Source organism: Carlito syrichta, unplaced genomic scaffold (assembly GCF_000164805.1).
Source record: "Carlito syrichta isolate Samal-C Ts95f unplaced genomic scaffold, Tarsius_syrichta-2.0.1 Scaffold308105, whole genome shotgun sequence".
Classification (NCBI taxonomy): domain Eukaryota; kingdom Metazoa; phylum Chordata; class Mammalia; order Primates; family Tarsiidae; genus Carlito; species Carlito syrichta.
Window position 1 is genome coordinate 117,476 of NW_007252201.1, and position 20,470 is coordinate 137,945.

The 20,470-nt window shown below is 39.5% G+C and overlaps 1 protein-coding gene across 2 annotated transcripts in view; it reads right to left on the minus strand.

Annotated features, from left to right (window-relative positions):
* Positions 1-1,781: 1,781 nt before the first annotated feature.
* Positions 1,782-20,470, minus strand: part of CAB39 (calcium binding protein 39) — an 89,330-nt gene continuing 70,641 nt past the window's right edge. Inside the window, exons 5-9 of one of the 2 annotated variants that reach the window (XM_021716000.1) lie at positions 19,340-19,508; positions 12,323-12,382; positions 8,559-8,624; positions 4,935-5,078; positions 1,782-4,363 (exon numbers count right to left, since the gene is read on the minus strand). In XM_021716000.1, the coding sequence (XP_021571675.1) occupies positions 4,175-4,363; positions 4,935-5,078; positions 8,559-8,624; positions 12,323-12,382; positions 19,340-19,508 (628 nt within the window). In that variant the 3' untranslated portion in view covers positions 1,782-4,174. The remainder of the gene's footprint in view (positions 4,364-4,934; positions 5,079-8,558; positions 8,625-12,322; positions 12,383-19,339; positions 19,509-20,470) is intronic. The other variant, XM_008064932.2, reaches the window with a different exon arrangement.

The following is a 20,470-nucleotide window of genomic DNA, read 5'->3' on the forward strand; positions in this document are numbered from 1 at the left end:
AAAGGCCCTAGGAGAGCCCAGGATGGCACAGAGATTCCACTAAACATGAGGTAGCACTCCTTGGGTTAGGAGTGGGCCTAACTCAATAGGACCCTTACCTCCTTTTTCTCTACATAGGTGAGGGCTTTGTAAGGTAAGAAACACAAAGGTTCCCATGAATGTGTGTAAGCGGCATTTCAGGGGAGGGGCATTTCTTCCCTGGGTCTGGGCTGGGCTCAACAGAACTTCAGGTCTTCAAGTTCCAGCCCACTTGGGAAGGAAGAAGTCAGTGGGGGTGCAGCCTGGCCTGGAAGCTTCCCTTGTGGGAGCTTCCCCAGCCAACCTGCGGCTCCCGGCCTTTGTACACTAGCAGCATTGACCAAATGGAAGACCCAGCTACCGAAACTTGGAGCCAAACAACCAAGCTATTTCCATGGAACACCAAAATTCAAGTGATAAAAAAAAATGTACTCCCAAGAAACAGGGATCTGATGATGTCTTCTCTGTAAAACCTGTCAATTTTGTGAAGTGTTGAAAAAATGTCAATCTATCCCAGAGATCTCTGGAGTCTGTCTCACTGAAGTGTGACCTGGAAAAAAAATGTTTAACCAATTAGAGGGAGCAACCGCCTGCACAGAAACCTGGGGGGGTTGTCATGCTTGGACACTGAGCTCTCCCAGAGACATGCTCTCAGATGGAACACACCCCACCTTTCAGTCACAGTGGGGATAGGTACTGGACTGCCGCATCTCACCTGATGGCCACACAGGGAACCGGACACGACTGAGGTCTTTCTGTGGTGCTGGCTTTTGGGAGCCAGTGGGAAGACTACGAGATTGCTGTGTGAAGAGAATCTTACCTTGTTCTTCATGCCTTCTGCAAACTAGATGGTCAGAGTCGGCCTTAGTCTCTGAAAGATGACACACTGAGGATGCGGAAATGGTTGGAAGAACACATCTTACAAATCTAGGAGCACCTGAAGGGCAGTGTGTCCCGGGTCATCCCTCGGTTCCTCTGAAGGACATTTTTGGCAAATTCTCCTGTGGTGTTTCTCATTACCTTGGAGTGGCTCTAATCTGAGGTTCAGTGTCCTGGGACGTTTTTGGCATGGGGAGGAGGGCATCTAATTGGTGACTGTGGCAGGAAGTAGAATTTGAGCAGAAATATGAGTCCAGCCTTCAGTGTGGCAACCCTCAGAAGTGGCAAAGTTCCAGGTCATAACTGAATGAGACCCTGTCATCTTCGGGGAACTACAACATATAAGTAGACTGAACTACCTGGCAGAAATGGTAACAAATAAGATGTTACTCGGATGAGGGTGGTTTTGGCAAAAGCATGTCCCCTGTCCTCACCCCAGAGAAGAAAGATCCCAATTATGAACAAGAGTTAAAATAAGAGTTGAGGGCAGAGTTGTGCACTACAGACTGCAGTGCCACTGAGACACTCTCAGGTGCCACAGTTCTCTTTCATTAGAAACTTTCACTAGAATTTCACTCTAGTCACTGGTAAATATTCCTGCCAAGCATGTTAGTTTCACCTTGGAGTATTAATAATAAAAGAAGCTGAGAGAAATATTATAGTCTAATAAATATAATGGTACCATTAAAAGGTATAAAAATACTTAGGAAGGGTGGGAAAAACACAAGCGTGGGGGCACAAGTGAAACTGCATTTCTGGCATAGAAAACCCTGAGCAGGGAAAAAGACAGAGGAGTGTGTGTCAATGATTCCTTTTTCAGTTTGTGATGAAATTCACAGTGACACAAATGCAACCATCTAAAATACACCATAAAGACAGACAACGCTGTTTCTCCAAAATTTTATTTTAATTTAAATTACAGGGCCAGCCAGATATTCTGATAAGAAATTCACTTTTCCTCAGGAGAAAGAAAATGCTTTCATGGCACTGTTAACAAATGTATACATCTCTGCTTTTTTTAAAGGGTTAAAAAAATCACATTAAGTAACTGCCTTATGTAAAATTAAACCTTTATAACACAAAAAGAAACCACTTCCAGTATAATAATTTGGTAATATGAATATATTAAATGATCATAACTTCAAATGCAACTTTCCAGCTCTGAGTGTTTTTACATTGTTTTGTTTAAAAACAAAACCCAGAAAGTCTTAACTACCTTCAAATTCCAATGCAACAGTTACACATTAATGTTTTGACACACTGCACCCTGCACCGTCTTCCACGTAAAAAGCTCTAGTGCTACGACCTAATTGCCAAAGTGAAAGCTGTTTTGTTGTTTAAGTTCTAAGAAAGAGCTTGGCAAGGAGACATTCCTTCCACTCGATGTAATCAACGTTTTCACACGAACCCCACACACACAGCACTACACCACAAAAGCCGGGATGCCACATCATGGCCAAGTCTGCCTTCCTAAATATCTTAAGAGATTTTCTTTTCAAGAAGAATAAACTGCTTTCCCTACTTACAGTAGAAAAACACGGATTATTTCACACAAATTCTGGTAAAGACAGTCTCGGAAAACCAATTATAATGTAGACTGTCCTTTTAATAAAATAAAACATACCTATATTTTCCGGAACGATTTTCCTAACTAGTGTCCCTTGAAGGTTTTAAAACCTGCTGAAACATCAATTGGGAGGCTCATTTTACTGGCTGATAAATAATTCAATTCGTAAGAGAGGCTAGCAAAGAATAATTATATCAATTTCTTAGTCAGCTACAGCCATGCTGAATTTGAACTGGCAAACTCTGATTTGTACATTGTTAGTTGTGATCTTCGTATCACTAGGATGAACAGAGACCATTCTAATAACTTTACATAGATCTAGTCTAGGAGACAGTGTTCTGCCGTGGTCACAGTAACAAAAAAGTGGTGCAAAATCAGTGACTTTATAAATACTGATAATTTGCAGCATTAAGGAACAGGACATTAAAAAAAATAAATTTCCCCATAGAACACCTATGACTAGGAACTCTTCCCAAAAATCCCAACTTTTAATTATTCAGTTTCACAACTATTGTACTGGATTACTTACTCTAAGAAACAAAAGGTGCTCTACAGGTTTCCCACACACACACAAAGATTCGGTATTAATTTAGCATAATCTCTATCATTCATAGATCTGGCAAATTCATAACTCATTTTAAATGAATAAGGCCAATATTAAGCAGGAAAATGCGGCTGACTGAGTTCCAGGGCTGTTTCAGCTTCTTGATGGCACCCCATTAGGTAACTGATATAAAGGACTGGTTTACTTTTTTTTAAATGCTGTGATACGTAAATGTTAAATCAGCATTTTCATGTGATCTGAAGTATTTCAATTACATATGAGCATTCATTTTTTTTTTTTTTGCAAAAACTCAGTATTAGGTAATAGTTACATACTACTATAACATTCCTCTGCTGTACAAATTAAACCATTTAAAAGAAATGAGCATTCTAAGAATTATATACAAAAGAAACCTGTAAGCAGTGTTGAAATGAAGTGCAAGGTGGTGTTGCTAACTCTACTGTTTTAAAATACCTTCAGAAAGTAAAATTAACGAATACCCTTCAACATATCCAGGTTTACAAGTCTCAAGAAAATCAAATGTCAAAAAGTTCTAGAAAGCTGTGAAAGCATATATACATTTTTCTTATGACCATAAGAAGCTTCACACTTTTGAGAAGTTGCTAAGTTTCAGTATCAATGTATTAGCATGTCAACTTTATCCGCCCCATTAGCTCACATCTTGGATACGGTTTCCCTCTGATTTCAGATAAAACTCTGCATGATCTTCCGTCAGCAAAGGTGTACAATCTGACGCAAGGATGCCAGGTGTGCACATGCCACACTGCGCTCAGATCATCAACAAAGGTGGATGCAAACACATAGGTTTAATCTGATAATACCAAAGCCCTCCTCCCCAAACCATACTTTCATCTATACATTTGCCTTCATGAACCTAGCCATGTTCAGAACTCCTGTAGCAAATGGAGTCTTTGAATTCTGAAATGACACAAAGATCAAGAAAAAGCCATATGTGCCCTAGTGTGCAAGCAGCAGCAGCTACGATCTCCAACCTGGACTGAAAAACAAAAGGGTAAAATGAAAAACCGTTCACTTAACAGCAGATTAGCAGTAATGTTCCTCATGAATCGGTAAGAGTGCCTGATGCTGAATAGCTAACAGCAAACGTTGAATTTAGATTTAATATTTTAGATGTTTATTGGAAATTAAGCTTCTTGCTGAGCTGGTCTCTTCAAATCCCTGATCTGTTTAACTAAATAGGTCTTCTCATCGTTAAACTGCTCATCCTCGGTCCTGTCATTCTGGAACTTACTGAGGAACTCTATGAGTTTGGTCTGGTTCTTGAGGAGGATGTCTAGGATGGGCTGTGTCTTGTTAGGATTGGCTACAAACACCTGCATGGAGAGAAATGCACATCAGTCACAGAGTAGGAACAAGACACAAAGACACAGCTGAGCTGCAGGCAGAGCACAGAGGCACACGTCCAAAGCTTGCCTGGGGCAGTGGTAAGGTCACGGTCATTGTTTTTTGCTTTCTAAGACCTTATTTTACAATTTGGAGGAAATAATAACAACAACAACATGTTTTAGCATAAATAGGATTAACAAACTCGTTCTGCCAGTCCTGAATCATAGTGGTTAGTATTAAATACAGATTGTGATTTTAGAATAAAATGGTAAGAAATTATTTCTGGGCACAGGAGGTCAGATTGGGTTTTAAGAATAAAAATTCCATGGACAACATCAAGAAATGCTTTTGTTTTGCTCCTCTATAGATATACTTTCTTTTCCCAGATCTAAATGGTACACTTGTTTAAATTCTGTAGCACACAAATATGAAAACTGACTGAATTGAATTATACCACTTAGATTACCAAAATGAGGCTAATGATATCTCAGTGATTTGAAAATAAAATAAGATGAACAACTCTAGAGGAAAACATCATTTATGTTTTCAGTACTCTACCTTAAAAACGTGGAAGGCCTCAAATTGGATGTTACGACTTTTGTCTCGTAGAAGGTTCATCATTAATTTGAGGTTCTCAGGTTTACTGATGTATTTTGTCATAATTGTGAAGTTGTGTCTATCTAATAGTAGTTCACCGAGAAGCTGAGAAGACATTTAAATAATTATTCTCATGTTACCATTAAGAATCAAAGACACCAAAGTTTAAAAAACAACTCATTTTATAATCATCACTATTAGGTATAGAATATTAGCAGACACTCAAAAGATTGATGAACTGAACTGAATTATGACCTAAAAGTTAACAAGGGCCTATTCCCTGCCACTTGAATATCTTCCTACCCTTCTCTTAGGAGAGTAAATCTATGGTAAGCTTGACACTGCTCTCTGCAGAAGACATAGAAGACACCGATGACCCGGGAATGGAGACCGTCAGAACTTACTCCTTAAAAACTGTGCATTTGTGTTAGCTTGCTAAAAAGAGACTAATCAAGAAAATGTTCAGAAGGAAAGTTATTGATTATTCCTGTTAACTAACCACAAACCTTAGCTTAATTTTTACAATTTTTAAATTTTATTTAGTTGGACCTTCCAGGATAAAAAGGTTTGTGTCCAAAGTTTCCCTACACACGCCCAAGTTACCAATTTATCATGCCTGATTCAGAAAGGTTTATGAAAGTGAATACTTTTCTATTCCTTCTTAAGCAAAGTATCCTGAAGATAATGCAGGGGTTTCTTACTGACTTCGCATCATCACTAATGACATCAATTAAGCTAAAGACCATCTGTCCACTTCAGGGCTTACTAACTTCTGGAGAGTTGAATATACCACATAAGCTCGTAATTTTAAAACTGTTGCTGCGTATTTAGACTGTCCTTTTTCTAAAACCAGCAGTTACTTCTTCAGGTTGTGATGTGCCCGCTTCCAGTCGAGACTGAGTGTGCAGGCTGCAGAGCTGCAGTGGAGCAGGCACTGAGCTGCAGTCCTTGTGGACAGAGGCGGAGGCAGGACAGGTACAAGCTTGGCCCCTGGTGCCAGCCTGCCTGGTTCCGATCCCAGCTCCTTACGCCTTGTGAGCTTGGCATATTTTTTAATGTCTCTGTGCCTTGGGTTCACCATCTGTACAGCAGGGGTGGAAAATAACGCCAACATCTCATGAGAGTGTAGGGAGAAACAAAAGTGTGACTACGTGTGAAGCTAAGTTTAAAGAGGTGTGGCGTGAGGACTAAGGGAAGAAAAATGCTCATGCAGGGAGTCGCTGTGCCTCTGGTATCATTGCTTCCTTTCTGGGTTCCTGGCTATGATCTAGATACTTAAAGTTTCCAGGTAACAGATCTCTGAATCAGTAACGTGGCATCATATTAAGTAAAAAATAATCTGATGTGCAAGGAAACAAATCTATTTTACTTAGGATTTATAAAAAAAAGTATAGAAAGAACTCAAAGGCTCAGACAGACTTCACATCAATCTGAACTGCACAATTTACAATTTTTAAAGTAAAAAGCAACCAGTATCTACTGTACTATGTGAAGGTTGATTATAGCTTTCATGGTGTTTATTTTCTATCACAGAAACCAAGGAAAATCTGAAAATGGCTCATTTTAGTTCAGTTATCTGAAGGAAAATGACTGGTAATTCCTTACATTTCTTAGGACAAGGAAATAAAAAACTTGAAGTCTTACATAGGAAATACACATTTGCCGACAAAGTAAATATGGGAATAAAGAAATGCCAATGTGGTTACAAAAAAGAAAGTACAAGTTAAAATCCATTTTTAAAGTACAAGTTAAATCCATTTTTAAGGTCCCAAAACTGCTCCATGTGTTCCTGAGGTATTTAATGTGGCCTACCACTGACAGACCCTGCAGGAATATGTGATTTGCTTCATATTCATTCCTAAGGGCTTACAAAAGGTGGCCTCAATCTCCTTTTGATGTTGGTAATTCTGAATGGCAGAAGGGTTTTGAAACTGTTCTCCTTATCCAAGTAGTCCAAGAATCCAAAAATTGGTAAAGTTTATTAAATTGTCAATAAACTCTGCCCCCCCCATTAAGAGGTACTAGCCCTACAGGGTACTATCCTAGGTCATCCTGTCTGGCATTCCTGGCCTTAGAAGATACTGACTCCACCCAACTGTGAGCATTTGTGTAACTACTGAGGAGAGTAGGATGTCTTGGCTCTTTGAGGATCACAGAGCAGGAAAGATCCTCGGAACCTCCACTTTATCATACTAATGTACAGAGAGGAGAAACTCCTCCAACAGCTGCTGGAAGTTCTGTATAACCCCCTGAAGATGAAAGGATAATAGATGGTCATCTAGCCAGAACACCTGGAGTAGGAAATAGGATAGTTAAGGATCCCTAACCCAGGACGAGAAGGATGGCTGGGAGGCTGGGCCCAAGCAACAGTACTTAGGGGAAAGCACTGGGGCCTGACTGGAATATGTCAGTAGCAACATATTTCCCAGCTGTGGCTATTATTGTGCCTTGACTGTAGGAGTTACAGCCTTATTTGAAAAGAGGGAAGTAGCTGATCAGATAGAAAAGATTTGATTGAAAATTTGATTGATAGAGAGCATTTTTGTTAAAGGACAAAAGTATTACAGATGCTCCTTGTGTCCTTGGTATCTTCCTATGGAAAGACAAGGTCTTCAAGGGAGATTTCCCATTTTAGGAAAGGGAATAAGGAGAGGAGTCTTGATCAGTGTGAATTCAGAAATCTCTGAGGGGAAGAACTCTGCACAAAGAAGAATCTAAAATGGTCCTGGCAAAAAACGTAAATGGAATTTTGATTCCCCCTCTCCCCAGTCCATTGTGATTTCATCTATGGTTCCTGTCAGGACTGCTTACTGATAGAATGGAGGGTATGCATTTATTTGCTGTTATAAGAATTTTCTAGAGCAGGGATCAGCAAATTTTTTCTGTAAAGGGCCAAACAGTAAATAAACATTTTAGACTTTACAGGTCCTAGGGTCTCCGGGCAACTATTCAAATCTGCTGTTGGAGTTTGAGACGGCCACAGACAATACGTAAATAAATGAGAATGTCTAATGAGCAATTCCAATAAAACTTTATTTACAAAAATAGGCAGTTGGCTGGATTTGGCCCATGGGTTATAGTTTGCCAATCCCAGTTCTAGGTTTTATATCTTAAATTTAACATTCCTAAACTGCAAATGGATATCCAATTTTGATATAAAGGCAGCTAAACCTGCCTATGGACCACAGCCTCACACTCACATCACCATCTCCCACTCCCCTCACACAGCAACCTGTGCTCCTCAGGCAGCAGCCTGGGGAGCACAGTACCTGAGTGCTTTCATCTAACTGACTTGACCCTAAGTTTTAAAAATATGCCTCGAAACCTAAAATAATGCATTGCTAGGAGATAAAGTCCTCTTCAAACTTCTGTCCATTCCCTTTTGGTGTCTCCACCTTACAAGGAGTCAGGTGCCCTGCATGGATCACTACCAAATCCCATTCCTATCTGCAAAAATCTTGATCACAGACAAATGTACTTAACCCTTAAGGTCTACAACCCATACTAGCACATTTCTCTATCCCCAAATCTAAATTTCAGACACAGGATGAAGAGGAATAAACGACATAAAATAATGTGTCATACCTTGAGTGACTGTCTTTTTGTCACATAATTTTCTGAATGAAGTAACTTCTCATATTCACTGAAAAACTAAGAGATAAGAAAATAGGGTTAATTTCTTAAAAAAAAAAAAAAAGACTGCTAGGTAACATTATAAATTAGCTTAAGTACACACTTCTAACATCATGAGGGCCAATGGCTGCACTGGCTTCCCTGCTGCTGTCATGCCTTCCTCTGATGCATTCTCTCAGAGACTGTCAGGTGATCCCACTGATCACCTCCTTGAAGAAGGCTCCTGAAACCCCAACCCTACCAGCTCCAGTCAGGCCCAAAGAGAGCTCAAATGTAGTCTTCTTTGTCACCCCAAACTCCATATGCACCAAACATAACTCCTTTCCCCTCATGGTTTCCCCACTGTTGAGTCAGCTTTCATTTCTTGGTGTTAGATTAGAAAAGTCATGTATATTTTTTGTAAACAAGAACTTAATTTATCCAAAACACAATCACAAAGAGGAAGTTACCTGTTCTTTCAATATATCAAGTGAGAGAAAATAATTTAAAACAGAAGAGGAGAAATTCAGCACTGTATTAATAGACAAACATCCTAAAGAAGGGGGATGCTTAGGCTCAAACTTGATGGGTAGGAGGGATTTCATGTAGAAATGAGGGGGAGAATCTTGGGGGATAAATAAAAGGAAGGATATAGCATGAGTGGAGACCTGGGGAGAGCAAAATGCCACACGCAGATTTAAGAACTGACAAGATGTCCACTACATCTTCAAAATGGAGGTTACTGACAAGAATGGTGTCACTGGAATGGTGAAGGGTAGAAGCCAGGAGTTACAAAGTGGAAATGACAGACACATAGGGGCAAAGGCTATCCTTCAAAAACTTGTAGACAAGGCCAGTTAGCTTTAAGATTTTATCTATATCTAGTTTGTTTAAACCTTGGATAGGTTTAAAACATCCCCCAAATCTGCAGAACTCATATGACTGTTGGATATTGGTGCTTTTCCTGAGACCTCACTGGTCATGGTAGGTGCTACTGGATGCCTGCTTTGTCCATGCAAAAAACTATTTGTCCTATGTTTTATGATGGGTCTTTACTAGCCATTCATCTGTAGTCTAGAGCAGGAGATGGCAAACGAAGGCCCATGGGCCAAATCCAGCCCACTGCCTGTTTTTGTAAATAAAATTTTACTGAAACACTGCCATGTTCATTTGTTTGCTGAAAACGAACTCCTTTATTTATGTATTGTTTACAGCTGTGTTCACAATACAACAGACAGGAGAGCTGACAGAGACCAAATATTTACTATCTAGCCCTCCAGGTTTAGAGCTAGCCCACAATTGCCTAGATTTTTTTTTTTTTGCTTACCTCTAGGCAGAGGTAAGAAGTCCATCTATTTAATATGCAGCAAGTTAACATTCTCTCTTTTCAGAAAAAGCTGTTAACTTTACCTTCTCCTCAAATAATCATCAAACTGAAGATCAAAACAATTGAATCTTTTAATCAGTAACTCAAAATGAGTACACCTCAATTTCTTAACAGAAAATGCAAGTTAAGATTTTCTGCTGCATGATTCTTTGAATAAATTTGGTTGTAAGACATTTTTCATGGAGAACTGCATGAAGAGTATACATATTATGTAAACACGTACATAAGAAGAGTATGTACATAACTTCCAGATATGTTAGGTTTTCTCTCTGGATTAGGACAGGCAGAAGACAGGTAACAAACCTAGACACCTTCCTGCCCACCCACTTCTGGGTTCCTCAAAGACTTGTTTTTAGGAAACTGCACTTCAGTTGAGTATTCTATTTACTGCAGTGTCACTCTATGATTACTGTCCACTGCATGACACTGTAACCTGACTCCACTTTAAGAATGCCAATGGGATAGATTTGTTTCAGGACCCAGTACTGGAAAAAGCTGTTTCTTCTAAGCAACCAGCATATATTTTACTTTACAAATATTGTTATCTTCTAATTGAATTTCTTTCTATGCTTTGGTAATTAGAAAGCTCTGAGCCAAAGTGTACAGGAATTTAGAGCATGCATTTTGGGGTAATAATCTCACTTTGGGCTTTATTTAAATTACCCATAAATCCCACCTTGTTTCTCCTTCCATCAGATCTGATTGCATTGTATATATGTGATAGCTGCCTCATGTACATTTTTCTAAAATCTTGTTAACTGATGTCATCCGTTAATAACATGGAGGATACTTTTTAACCACAGGATTAAACAGATTTTGCTGCCTGTAGTAAATGTCTTAGAAATTAGCTAGTCTATGTCTCTGGGAGGCCTTAAGTTACTAGTATGTTAAAAAATCTTTGAGATCATGTGGTGATGATAACAGATTAGCTAATGTTCATTAAACGTTTCCTATGTTTCAGGTACTGTGCCATGCACATCACATACACATTTTTGTCTTAATCCTCACAATGATCCTAGTAGGCAGGTACCATTATGAGCCTTAGGGCTGAAGATCCTGAAGACACAGAAGAGGAATGAAGCAGTCGCCTGAGGCCTTACTAGCAAAAGGTAGGGTAGGCAGACACTGGGTAATCTGATGAGCTCAAGTCCACACTTACTTACTGTAAAAAGGCCCTGATTAAATGGCAAGGCTGCCATTGTGAACCAATAAACATACAAAAAGAAACAGACTCTTATCCAAATATACATGGGAAGAGATAAACATACAGAACTAGCAATGCTTAAGCCATTTACGGGACTATTTATGAGGGGTTTAAGTATGTCCTCAGCATTGTGTTATGATGTTATTGGGAGTGGGAGGGGAAGACAGGGAAAAATACAAAAGAATGAGAAAGCATAAGATTTTTGCCTCCAAGAATCTTATTTGGACAGCAAAGTGAACAACAATTAAGTTTTAATAATACTTAAGATTTCAAAAATTCAAACAATTAGTGGGAAAATGACAATCTGAACCAAACCTTGCATGAAAAATAGGAATTTTAAGTGGACTGCTATTATTCTAACTTCTCTAAGAGCCACCTAGCAGATCCTGAACAATGTGTAGCTAAACTGCTATGTCCTAAGAGAGTATTGTGGGGACTGCAGAAGATTCCCCTGAGGCAAGCAGAACTGGCATGTGGTAGAAGAGAACGCTTTACACCGCAGCTCTAGAGATGGCCGTGCAGTTCTATGGAAACCAAGTGATCAAAGCACTCTGAGAATCTTTACCAGTCTCTGGGGGATGCTATCACCAGAAACGTCTGACACTTGACTCAGTGCTGGAAGGGACCTTACTGACAGGTTAGTCCAATTACCTCATTTTACAATAAGGATAGACTGCTAAGTCCTCAAGTGGTTAAATGCCTTGGCTATGGCCACAAAGAAGTCAGCAGTACAATAGGAACAGAGCTGGGCTCCTGTCTCCTCTGACCAGTGCTGCTTGCATCCTGCCAGCTGTTGCCTACCTTTCTATTTGTATGCAGCAGAAATGTTGGGCAACTGATGGAAAAGGAAGGAAAAGCCAGAATGTCAGATCATAATTATCCTTTTATCTTAACTGTGCTATCATTCAGCAGCAAAATACTCTATTTCCTCTTTTAAAGTAATACAACATTCAAATGGCAGGGTACTAATCAAAAAGATATGTTTCTGACCAAGTAACACTCTACAAACTGTTTTAGTATAGAAATAAATACATTATATATACAAAATAAATACTTTGGTACAAAATCTAATTTAAAATTTTCATTTCTGATAACAAAAGTTACAATTTATTATTTATACTTAAGAATAATATTTCATATACTTACTCTATCATAATGTTGTTCCAAAAATTCTGCACTGAGCAATTTATGTCTTGTAAGTAAATCCTAAAAAAAGAAAAAAATTTTTTGCAGTTGTTCTCCACTGAAGTTCTTTCATAAAAGAGAATTCTAAAACATTCCATGCCATTTTACCTGATAAAAACTGTTGTTAAAAAGTACTATATTTAACATTAGAACATGAATTGTACTGAGAATACTGATTCTATACAAGAGCAAATAAGTCATTAATAATTTGAAATTGCAATATTAATGATTAAGATTAGTCAAAAATCTCTTAGATGGAAAAATTAAAAAACAAACTATAAGGCAATGAGAATATAATCTAAAAGAAGGGAATAAAGAATTATAGTAAAATAAAAGTTAATAGTAGTGGTAAAATGTCAAATAGAATTCCGTGCCCATTTAGCACTCCTGGTGAAGAAAGATGAAATTTCCTTTAATTAGAAAAAGTAAAGAAGGTTCTATTTTCTTCCCCCTAAATTCAATTACATTCAGTTTCATATCTAATGCAATCTTTTTTTCAGAGATAGAAAGTATTTTAAAAGCCCCATCATATTATAAATATTAGCTTCTAGGTAAGCAGAATGTTGCTACAAAAATATAAAATCAACAATTAGTTTGCCCTACAGTTCAATTTTGTATCACCATGAAATAGAGAGCATGTCTCACCCTATAGCTTTCCCAGAAACAATTCAAGGAAATATCTACTATGTGCCAGGTAAAGTTCTAGGTGCTGGGGCTTCAAAGACAAAAAGACATGATCCCTGCGCCTTCAAGTACCTAAAAGTTAGCAATGGATTAGCCTTGGACTCACCAGGTGGGAAAGAGAATGGTAGAAGGAATGCCCAGTAAGAAGCGGGTGAACTAATGAAATCGAGTTCCTTCAAACACTACTACTACAGAGGCTAGCACCAATAATCTCCTTTCTCCCAACCAACTTTCCTTCCTTTTATTCCTGTTTATGTTTGAATGTTGCCCATGTTACAGTGAACTAGTGTTTCCTGAAGTATGTTGAAGTGTAGTATTATTGGTCCTGAAAAATACTCTAGGAAATGTTCCACAATCAAACAAATGTGGAAACTGCTACTGTTCGAGTTCCCTTGCAGAGACCTATCAGGTCTCAGAGGTTCTGTAGGGAGCTCTTTCATCACCTGCCTTCTGTTAACATTTTTTCCCAAAAGGCCTTTGTACAACCTTTGTCCTCTGCCCGGTTATCTATTATGCATCCTTTGGACTTAACTAAGCATCACTTCTGCCGGGAACTCTTCCTGGTAGGTCATCAACATGAAGTTATAGTTGTGACTTCACATCTGTTTGTGGATTATTTGATCCAAGTCTCTCCTGTACTAGACTATAAGTTTCATAAATACAAGGATCATGTCTATTTTTACTAACCTTTGAATCTCCAGCACTTATGTAGTGCCCAGCACATAGTTGAGAGCTTAATCTAATACATCAATGAATGAACCAATACAATCAGGGAACATGTGGAAAAACATCACATTAAGCAATCTTCAAAGAATGCTTTTAGGATGGCTTCTAGCCCCACCCCAAAGATTTACAGTTGTTCAAACTGCTGGATAGGGTATGTATCATATTTTCCGATTACAACAGGGGATGCCTAGGAAGGACCTACCCAATTTTCTCCAAATCCTCCTTGAGGATTAACAGGCAAAACTAGAAAACCTGGAGTTTATCTTGAGCACCCTCAAGAATGTGGCTATAAGAGTTTCTCCTCGGGGGAGGAAGAGGAGGAAAGTGGTAGGAGAATTTGCATTATTTCAGTATCTTGGTCCATGGGATCACAGATGCAAAGAACAGAGGAACATGAGGACTTTAAGGGAAATGTACCAAGCATACAAGACACATAATACATGTCTGTTAAAGAGCACTTCCCACCTCTCAACATGTGATTGTGGTTTGTTTAGGCTGATGTTCCTTTGTGGAGGTGCCATGAGGGCAAGGTTTGTTTGCATGGTTCACTGTTGAACCCCCAGAAGAACAGTGCCTGCTACACGATAGGCACTCAGAGACTTGGTGAATGATTAAGTGAATTAAGAGATTTATGTGTCAGGTCCCATACCAGACTACTTAGTGGCTAAGTCGTTCTAGCACAGTGGAAGGAACCCACTGCTCACTGTTCTGTTATAATCTGATGAAGAGAGCCAAGAAGGAGGGATCTGGAGAGATGCTGGCTCTCAACTGGGGATTGGATTCTTAGGAAAGGTAAATAGAAAGTATCTAATCAGGTATAAACATGCTGCACAACAGATTTTTACTGGAAGTTTTAGTAAAGCGTCTATTCACTCTGAAAAGATGCCTCAACAGGAGCACGAGACCCACGGTGGGCCACATAAAGAGGAACCTCCAAATCTCAACAGCCTTGGGGTAGGAGAGGCTGAAAGGGGGCACTCTGAGACTGCTCAAGTAGGAACTGATTCCAATGCATCACAGGAGGAAAGCCCTTTGTTTAAAAGGGTCATCCAGGGCCTAGGGTGGGGGCGGGGGGAAGGTAAGACACTAGTAGTAAAAGAGCAACTGCTAAGAGCCAGCACTGAGAATAAGGCTAATACTAAACTAGGAAAAGGAGGAGATGGGGACGTGGGTAGCTTCTATCTACCGAGATGAGAAAGAACCCTACCCTAGTGACTACAGCTAAAAACTCTGGAGGGCTCAAACCAGGGTGGGGTGGGAGGCAGAAACCCAACCAACAGAATAGAAAATGAAGGGCAAAGGGCATGCATCAGAATCTGGTCAGTGACCTACAAAGTTTACAGGGTACATGTGATTCAGACTAGCGAACTGCTAGGTCAGTCAGCAGAAGGGAGAAGAAAATGATTTCTGACCTCCCACTTATCTGAATTCCAGTCCTGGCATAAAAAAAACTTGGAGAAAGACTAGGAGTCATTTCCTACATCCAGCAGACTGAGCAGCCAACTTTTAGGGTGGGCTGAATTTAAAAACTTCCTGAAAGTTCAAGTCTGGGCCCAAGCATCATGTGACAAAGACAGGCTTGGAATCCCTGAAGAAATACTGCTAACCCAGAAGGCTTATTTGCACATTCACCTTGGCCCATTTCCTACTTGATGTTTAACTATGTCCAAGGACAAGCAACTCAATTCTTACAATTGTGTGGTTCACCTTTGGAGCTCTTACAGTTAGAGAGTGTTTCCTGTGCTACAGTAAAACCTAACCCCAAGTTCTTTCCAGAACAGTCAGAGCCAACAGATACATGTTTAGTCCATTAGGACCCCACTTCAAATACAAGCAGTGCTCTCATGACAAGTCCCTACCGAGTCTTCTCTTCTCCAGGCTAAATACGTCCAGTTCCTTTAACCACTCCTCGAATGACAGGGTTCTGTGTCTCCCTCACCATCTACTGTCTTCTGAAAGTCATCTATTTGTCTATGTGCCTCTTAAAGTGTAGCGCCTGGAATGGAACACATTTATGTGTTGTTACCTAATAAGCTTATAGTGGAGTGAGACCATCAATTAGCTCCTTAGGTTACATGCTGTGTAGTCAACATGGAGCTTGGGGGGCAGCAGCATCATACTATTTAATTTTACTGGATGTATTCAGAACTGTTTACTCAGAGTGGGCTTTGTAGTCGGCCTGACTGGATTCCAGTGCTGACCTCCCCATTTATTGTCTGACTTCACTCAACATCTCTAGGTTTCACATTCTTCATCTGTAAAGGAGATGAACAGTGTTTTTTTCACAGGCTTAAGTATGACAGGAAAGTAAGTAATTATTATACTTGGTGATCACTTTATTTAGTATTAACTATCATTATGTCTTATTCCTCCAACTCAGATTTATACAGTTGGGTCCTCAAGTGGAAGACCTTGGTTCTCTGTATTTAATTTTATCCTGTTATATTCTGGCCTCTCTGGATCTTTCTAAATTTTAGGATCCACTGCTATCCGCTATCTTTCCCTTCATGGCTAGTGTCTACAGATTGATAAGAACGCCTTGTCACCCTTTATTCAATCATTAAGAAAAGCCTTCAGCTGGGCTGGGTGAGAAAAGCCCAGGGAGATTCACTGGAAGGTTCTCTCCAGGGTGATGGCAATCCACTTGCCAATAGTGTATGGATATGGCATTCAATTAACTGTAAATCACTATATTGCAAACTCCATCTAGCTCAGCTTTTTAAATTATTTCCATGAAAACAGAATTGTAGAATTATCCAACATCTAGCATATCTTCACTGTCACAAAGAAATAATTCTAATAGCAAATGTGTTTACTGCACACATACTGTGTAGAGGCATAATTACCCTGACATGCCTATACAATTACCCAAATTTTAACAGATGAAGAGATTGAGGTTAAATCAGCAGGAGAGCTGGTATGAACCCAGGCATCCATGCCCTTACCCTCCCTGATCCACCGACATCTATGAGATCAGTATGACTGAACTTACTCTTGGTGAATCCATGCTGGTTGTGGGTACAACAGTTTTCAAAATGCTCAGAAATTATCTCTTTTTAAATACTTTCTAGAACTTCACACAAGCATAACATCAAGTTCCTAGCTCCACCAGCCTCTCTGGGGAATCTACCTTCTTTTATTCTGGAAAATTGGAAATATATTTGTCAGCCTTCCAATGCCCTTCCCATTTCCTCAATTCCTCAAAAAAGAAAAAAATAATTAACAAATATTTGGCCACCTGGTTTACTATCTCATTATCCATTCATTCAAGCTATGAAGCTAGGACACATTTAGAGCAGTTTCAATTTCCTTTCAAAACTCAGCACCTGTTCCATGGGCTTTGAGTTCAGGGCTATGGATAAGCTGAATATGTTTGAGATTTTCTGTGTATAGAGTGCACTTTCTGGGAAGGGAGCTCTTGCCACATTCTCAAAGGAAAGCATGAACCACAGATCTAGTCTCCTTTTCCATTTTACAAATATCCTCTGCAAAGAGGACACCAACAGGAAAGGAGCAGTTCTCTTTTCTTCCTTGTCATACTTTTGGTGTGAAGCTGTGAGACTGTCCCCTTCAGGCCTTTCTCCCTATTCTGACTGGATTTTCTTTTAGGGAGAAGTGGGGTGGTAGCTTTGGTCTGTTTGGTAGTTTAGCCCTCCTGAGATGATGATAGTAGGTTCTGCCTCTCTTACATGTTGTCTTGATTGTGGGCTCTGCTTCATTTTATTTCTCGAAGAGTTCTCTCTTCAAGGGCCTCTTTAATGAGCTCCCCACTTTCTGTGTAATCAGGAGCACCTGAGATGCAGAGTCCAATCCAGTTCCCCAGTGCTCTCTCCTAGAGCTCATCTTTAGAATGCTAAGTTGTTTTCTGAGACTTCCCTTTTCCAAACAGAGACAACCTGCCTGGCTGCCCAGTCTTTCCCTCTCTGGCCATTATGACCTGAAAATGACCACCATTTTCTCCTTGGTGAGAATAACTGAAAGAAGTAACCCTAATTGAAATGAAATTATCAGCATGGCCAGTCAAGATTCAGATACTGCAAATCACATTTCTGGCATGTCGTCAGCACATCTCTCTCACCTCTGAGCCACTTCTGCCATCTGTGCCAGGAGCATGTCCTCCACGTTCTCCATGTGGTGGGGTCTTGCTGCATTCTCCCACACCACTGCTGCTCCTCAATCCTCTTCCCTCACCCTCATGTGCCCAGAGTGTTGCCACTCTCAGGCTCCTGGCTGTCCTTCCACACAGGGTAATCTCTCCTTGACACAGGGTGCTGCTACAACTCCCTTCATGACGGGTCTGCTGCTTCTCAATGGGGCACACCCTTCCATCGATGTATTCTAATCATGAGTCCTATCCCACCAACTGCGGTGATACCTAAGACATCATATTGACCACTCTATGTTATAATCTCAAATTCATTTTGCTTTGTACACTGACATATAAATATCTGTGTTCTTGCCTAAGGTTTCTGACACCTCAATAAGGGTTCTGGGAAATAAATCCGTGGGCACTTCACACTATGACTTCATTCTCATTCAATGTGAAACTCTCATGACCAGATCCCCACAATTTATCCTATCTTAAGGGCATTCGTTCACTCTGAAGTAGTATGTATTTTACCCAGAGGCCAAGGTGTGTGCTCTTTATAATCATATGTTGAACCCTCACAAGAAAAGTGGCCCTTTCACATTGTAATAGTGTTCATGGTTTCTGAGCATGGTTGTCAACATGTAAGTATGCTAAATACTGGTTATGTTAAAATAGTTCTAAATATTCACTTATAAGGTCAGACATTTTATAAGGGAATGTAACATATTAAGGCTTGCTCTCATTGTGAAAAAAACTAATAAAGATCACTACTTTATGCATATATCTTAAACAGTACAGACCCTGCAAATCAAAACCAATCTGTGTGCTGTACAATGGAGTCATATTATATGTGTATTTAATTTATACAAATATACAACCAGGGAGGTGAGGTAGATGGGGGAGCAGGGGAGGATACATAATAATTTAAATAGCACAGGTGATTCTGTCCACATACTGCATTTAAAAGACATGCTCTGTGAGCTGGAGATGGGAGAGGTGAATCACTGTTCCCTTAGACCTGTCCACAGTGTGGGTATCTCTGTCCCGAATGTGGTTCTAATATCTAATGACATGTATATTATAAATTAACATGGCCTTTGAACAGAAGCCAACTACTTCACCTGATACTTAACCAAAGTAACTGTTACAGAATGTTCTAACACAGGAGAAAACCTGGTTATTAGATGTACTGTATAGTATACCATACTTAATGGGTAATTTAACAGAAAAGTGTAATTTTGACCATGTAGAACTTCTGTCTTTTAGACAGACCTTAGAATCTAACTATTCCACCCCTTTTAAGCTGTAACATTACTGCACATATCTAAGTTCCACAAACACATGTAAAACATATCTTCCTATTCCCACTAGAGGGCAGCCGTGTATGGATTTAGGAGGGTAATGAAAGTAATTTAGGAAAACAGCACGCTTGTTCATCTGACTTGCAAGTATATTTAGAATTTCAGTTTTTATGTTACCTTGAATGTGGCAAATGCATCTGAAGCTATGTCAAATGTGGACATTTCGACATATCTGAAGAAATCATAAAACTGTTCCGACCACAGAATGATTTTTGCAAGTGGTTCATGTCTGATGCATTCTCTTAACATTATTCCACAATTTAGAGCTATTTCTGGAGCTTCATACCTGCAAAAACAAAACAAAACAAAAAAACAAACAACCCAAACATGATTGCTCTCTTAAAACTACAACACTGAACAGTTCAAACTTTCAGAACAGGAAGTTTTCAGACATGTGTCCTAACTAAGTGACCACAGCAGATTACAAAAGACATTTCTCTCAGAGCAGAAAACGTGCTCCGGTGAAAAGGACTCAATACACATGTTGGCTAGTGATTGCCACAAGACTGGTTGTGAGAATAAAAGTTCATTATTTAAGCTAAAAGACTTGAAGATAAGAATTTGGGGTCATACCACTCCACATAGGGATTAGCTTTTTTACCTATGGTGCTCTTGACATGCAGAAAAACAAAAAGTTGAATTAAAAAACAACAATAAAACAAAATGCTTCCAAATTCAGAGTATCTAAATAGGTTTATCAAATATATAGTATTTGTACTTTGTTGTTTCAATTCAATACTCAAAATAGTACTCTGAAGCTCTTGGCTACACGTAAACACTGTGGAGTTGAATGCCTCCTCCTGAGCATGTCACAGTGCCTTCACCAAGGAGAACCCCCGGGCCACGAAGTACACAGTCTCCCTCATCAGCTCTCCACACATAGCCTTCCTCTATGTTCATCTTGGTGTCTCTCACGTCTTCCTTCCCTGGGATCAAAGAAAACCTTAGCCCTGCAAGAGGCCTTTCCCTTCCTGATACGCACCAAGACTGGACTCTGCCACACTCAAACACTTCACTCTTTTCTTCCACTTTCTTTCAAACTGCACGCATTGACTTTCTCTCCCATTCATATTCTCCTCTAGTTTTTTGCAGTCAAATTCTATTTCCCAACACTCTAGTGAAGTAACTAATTGGCCAGAAAAGATCTCCTCTTGGCTATAACAAGTGATCTTTTCTTATAATATAGATTCTTCTACTTAGTGTGTTGATACAAATAAAAAAACCTTTCTTGGTTCTTCTTTATATCTC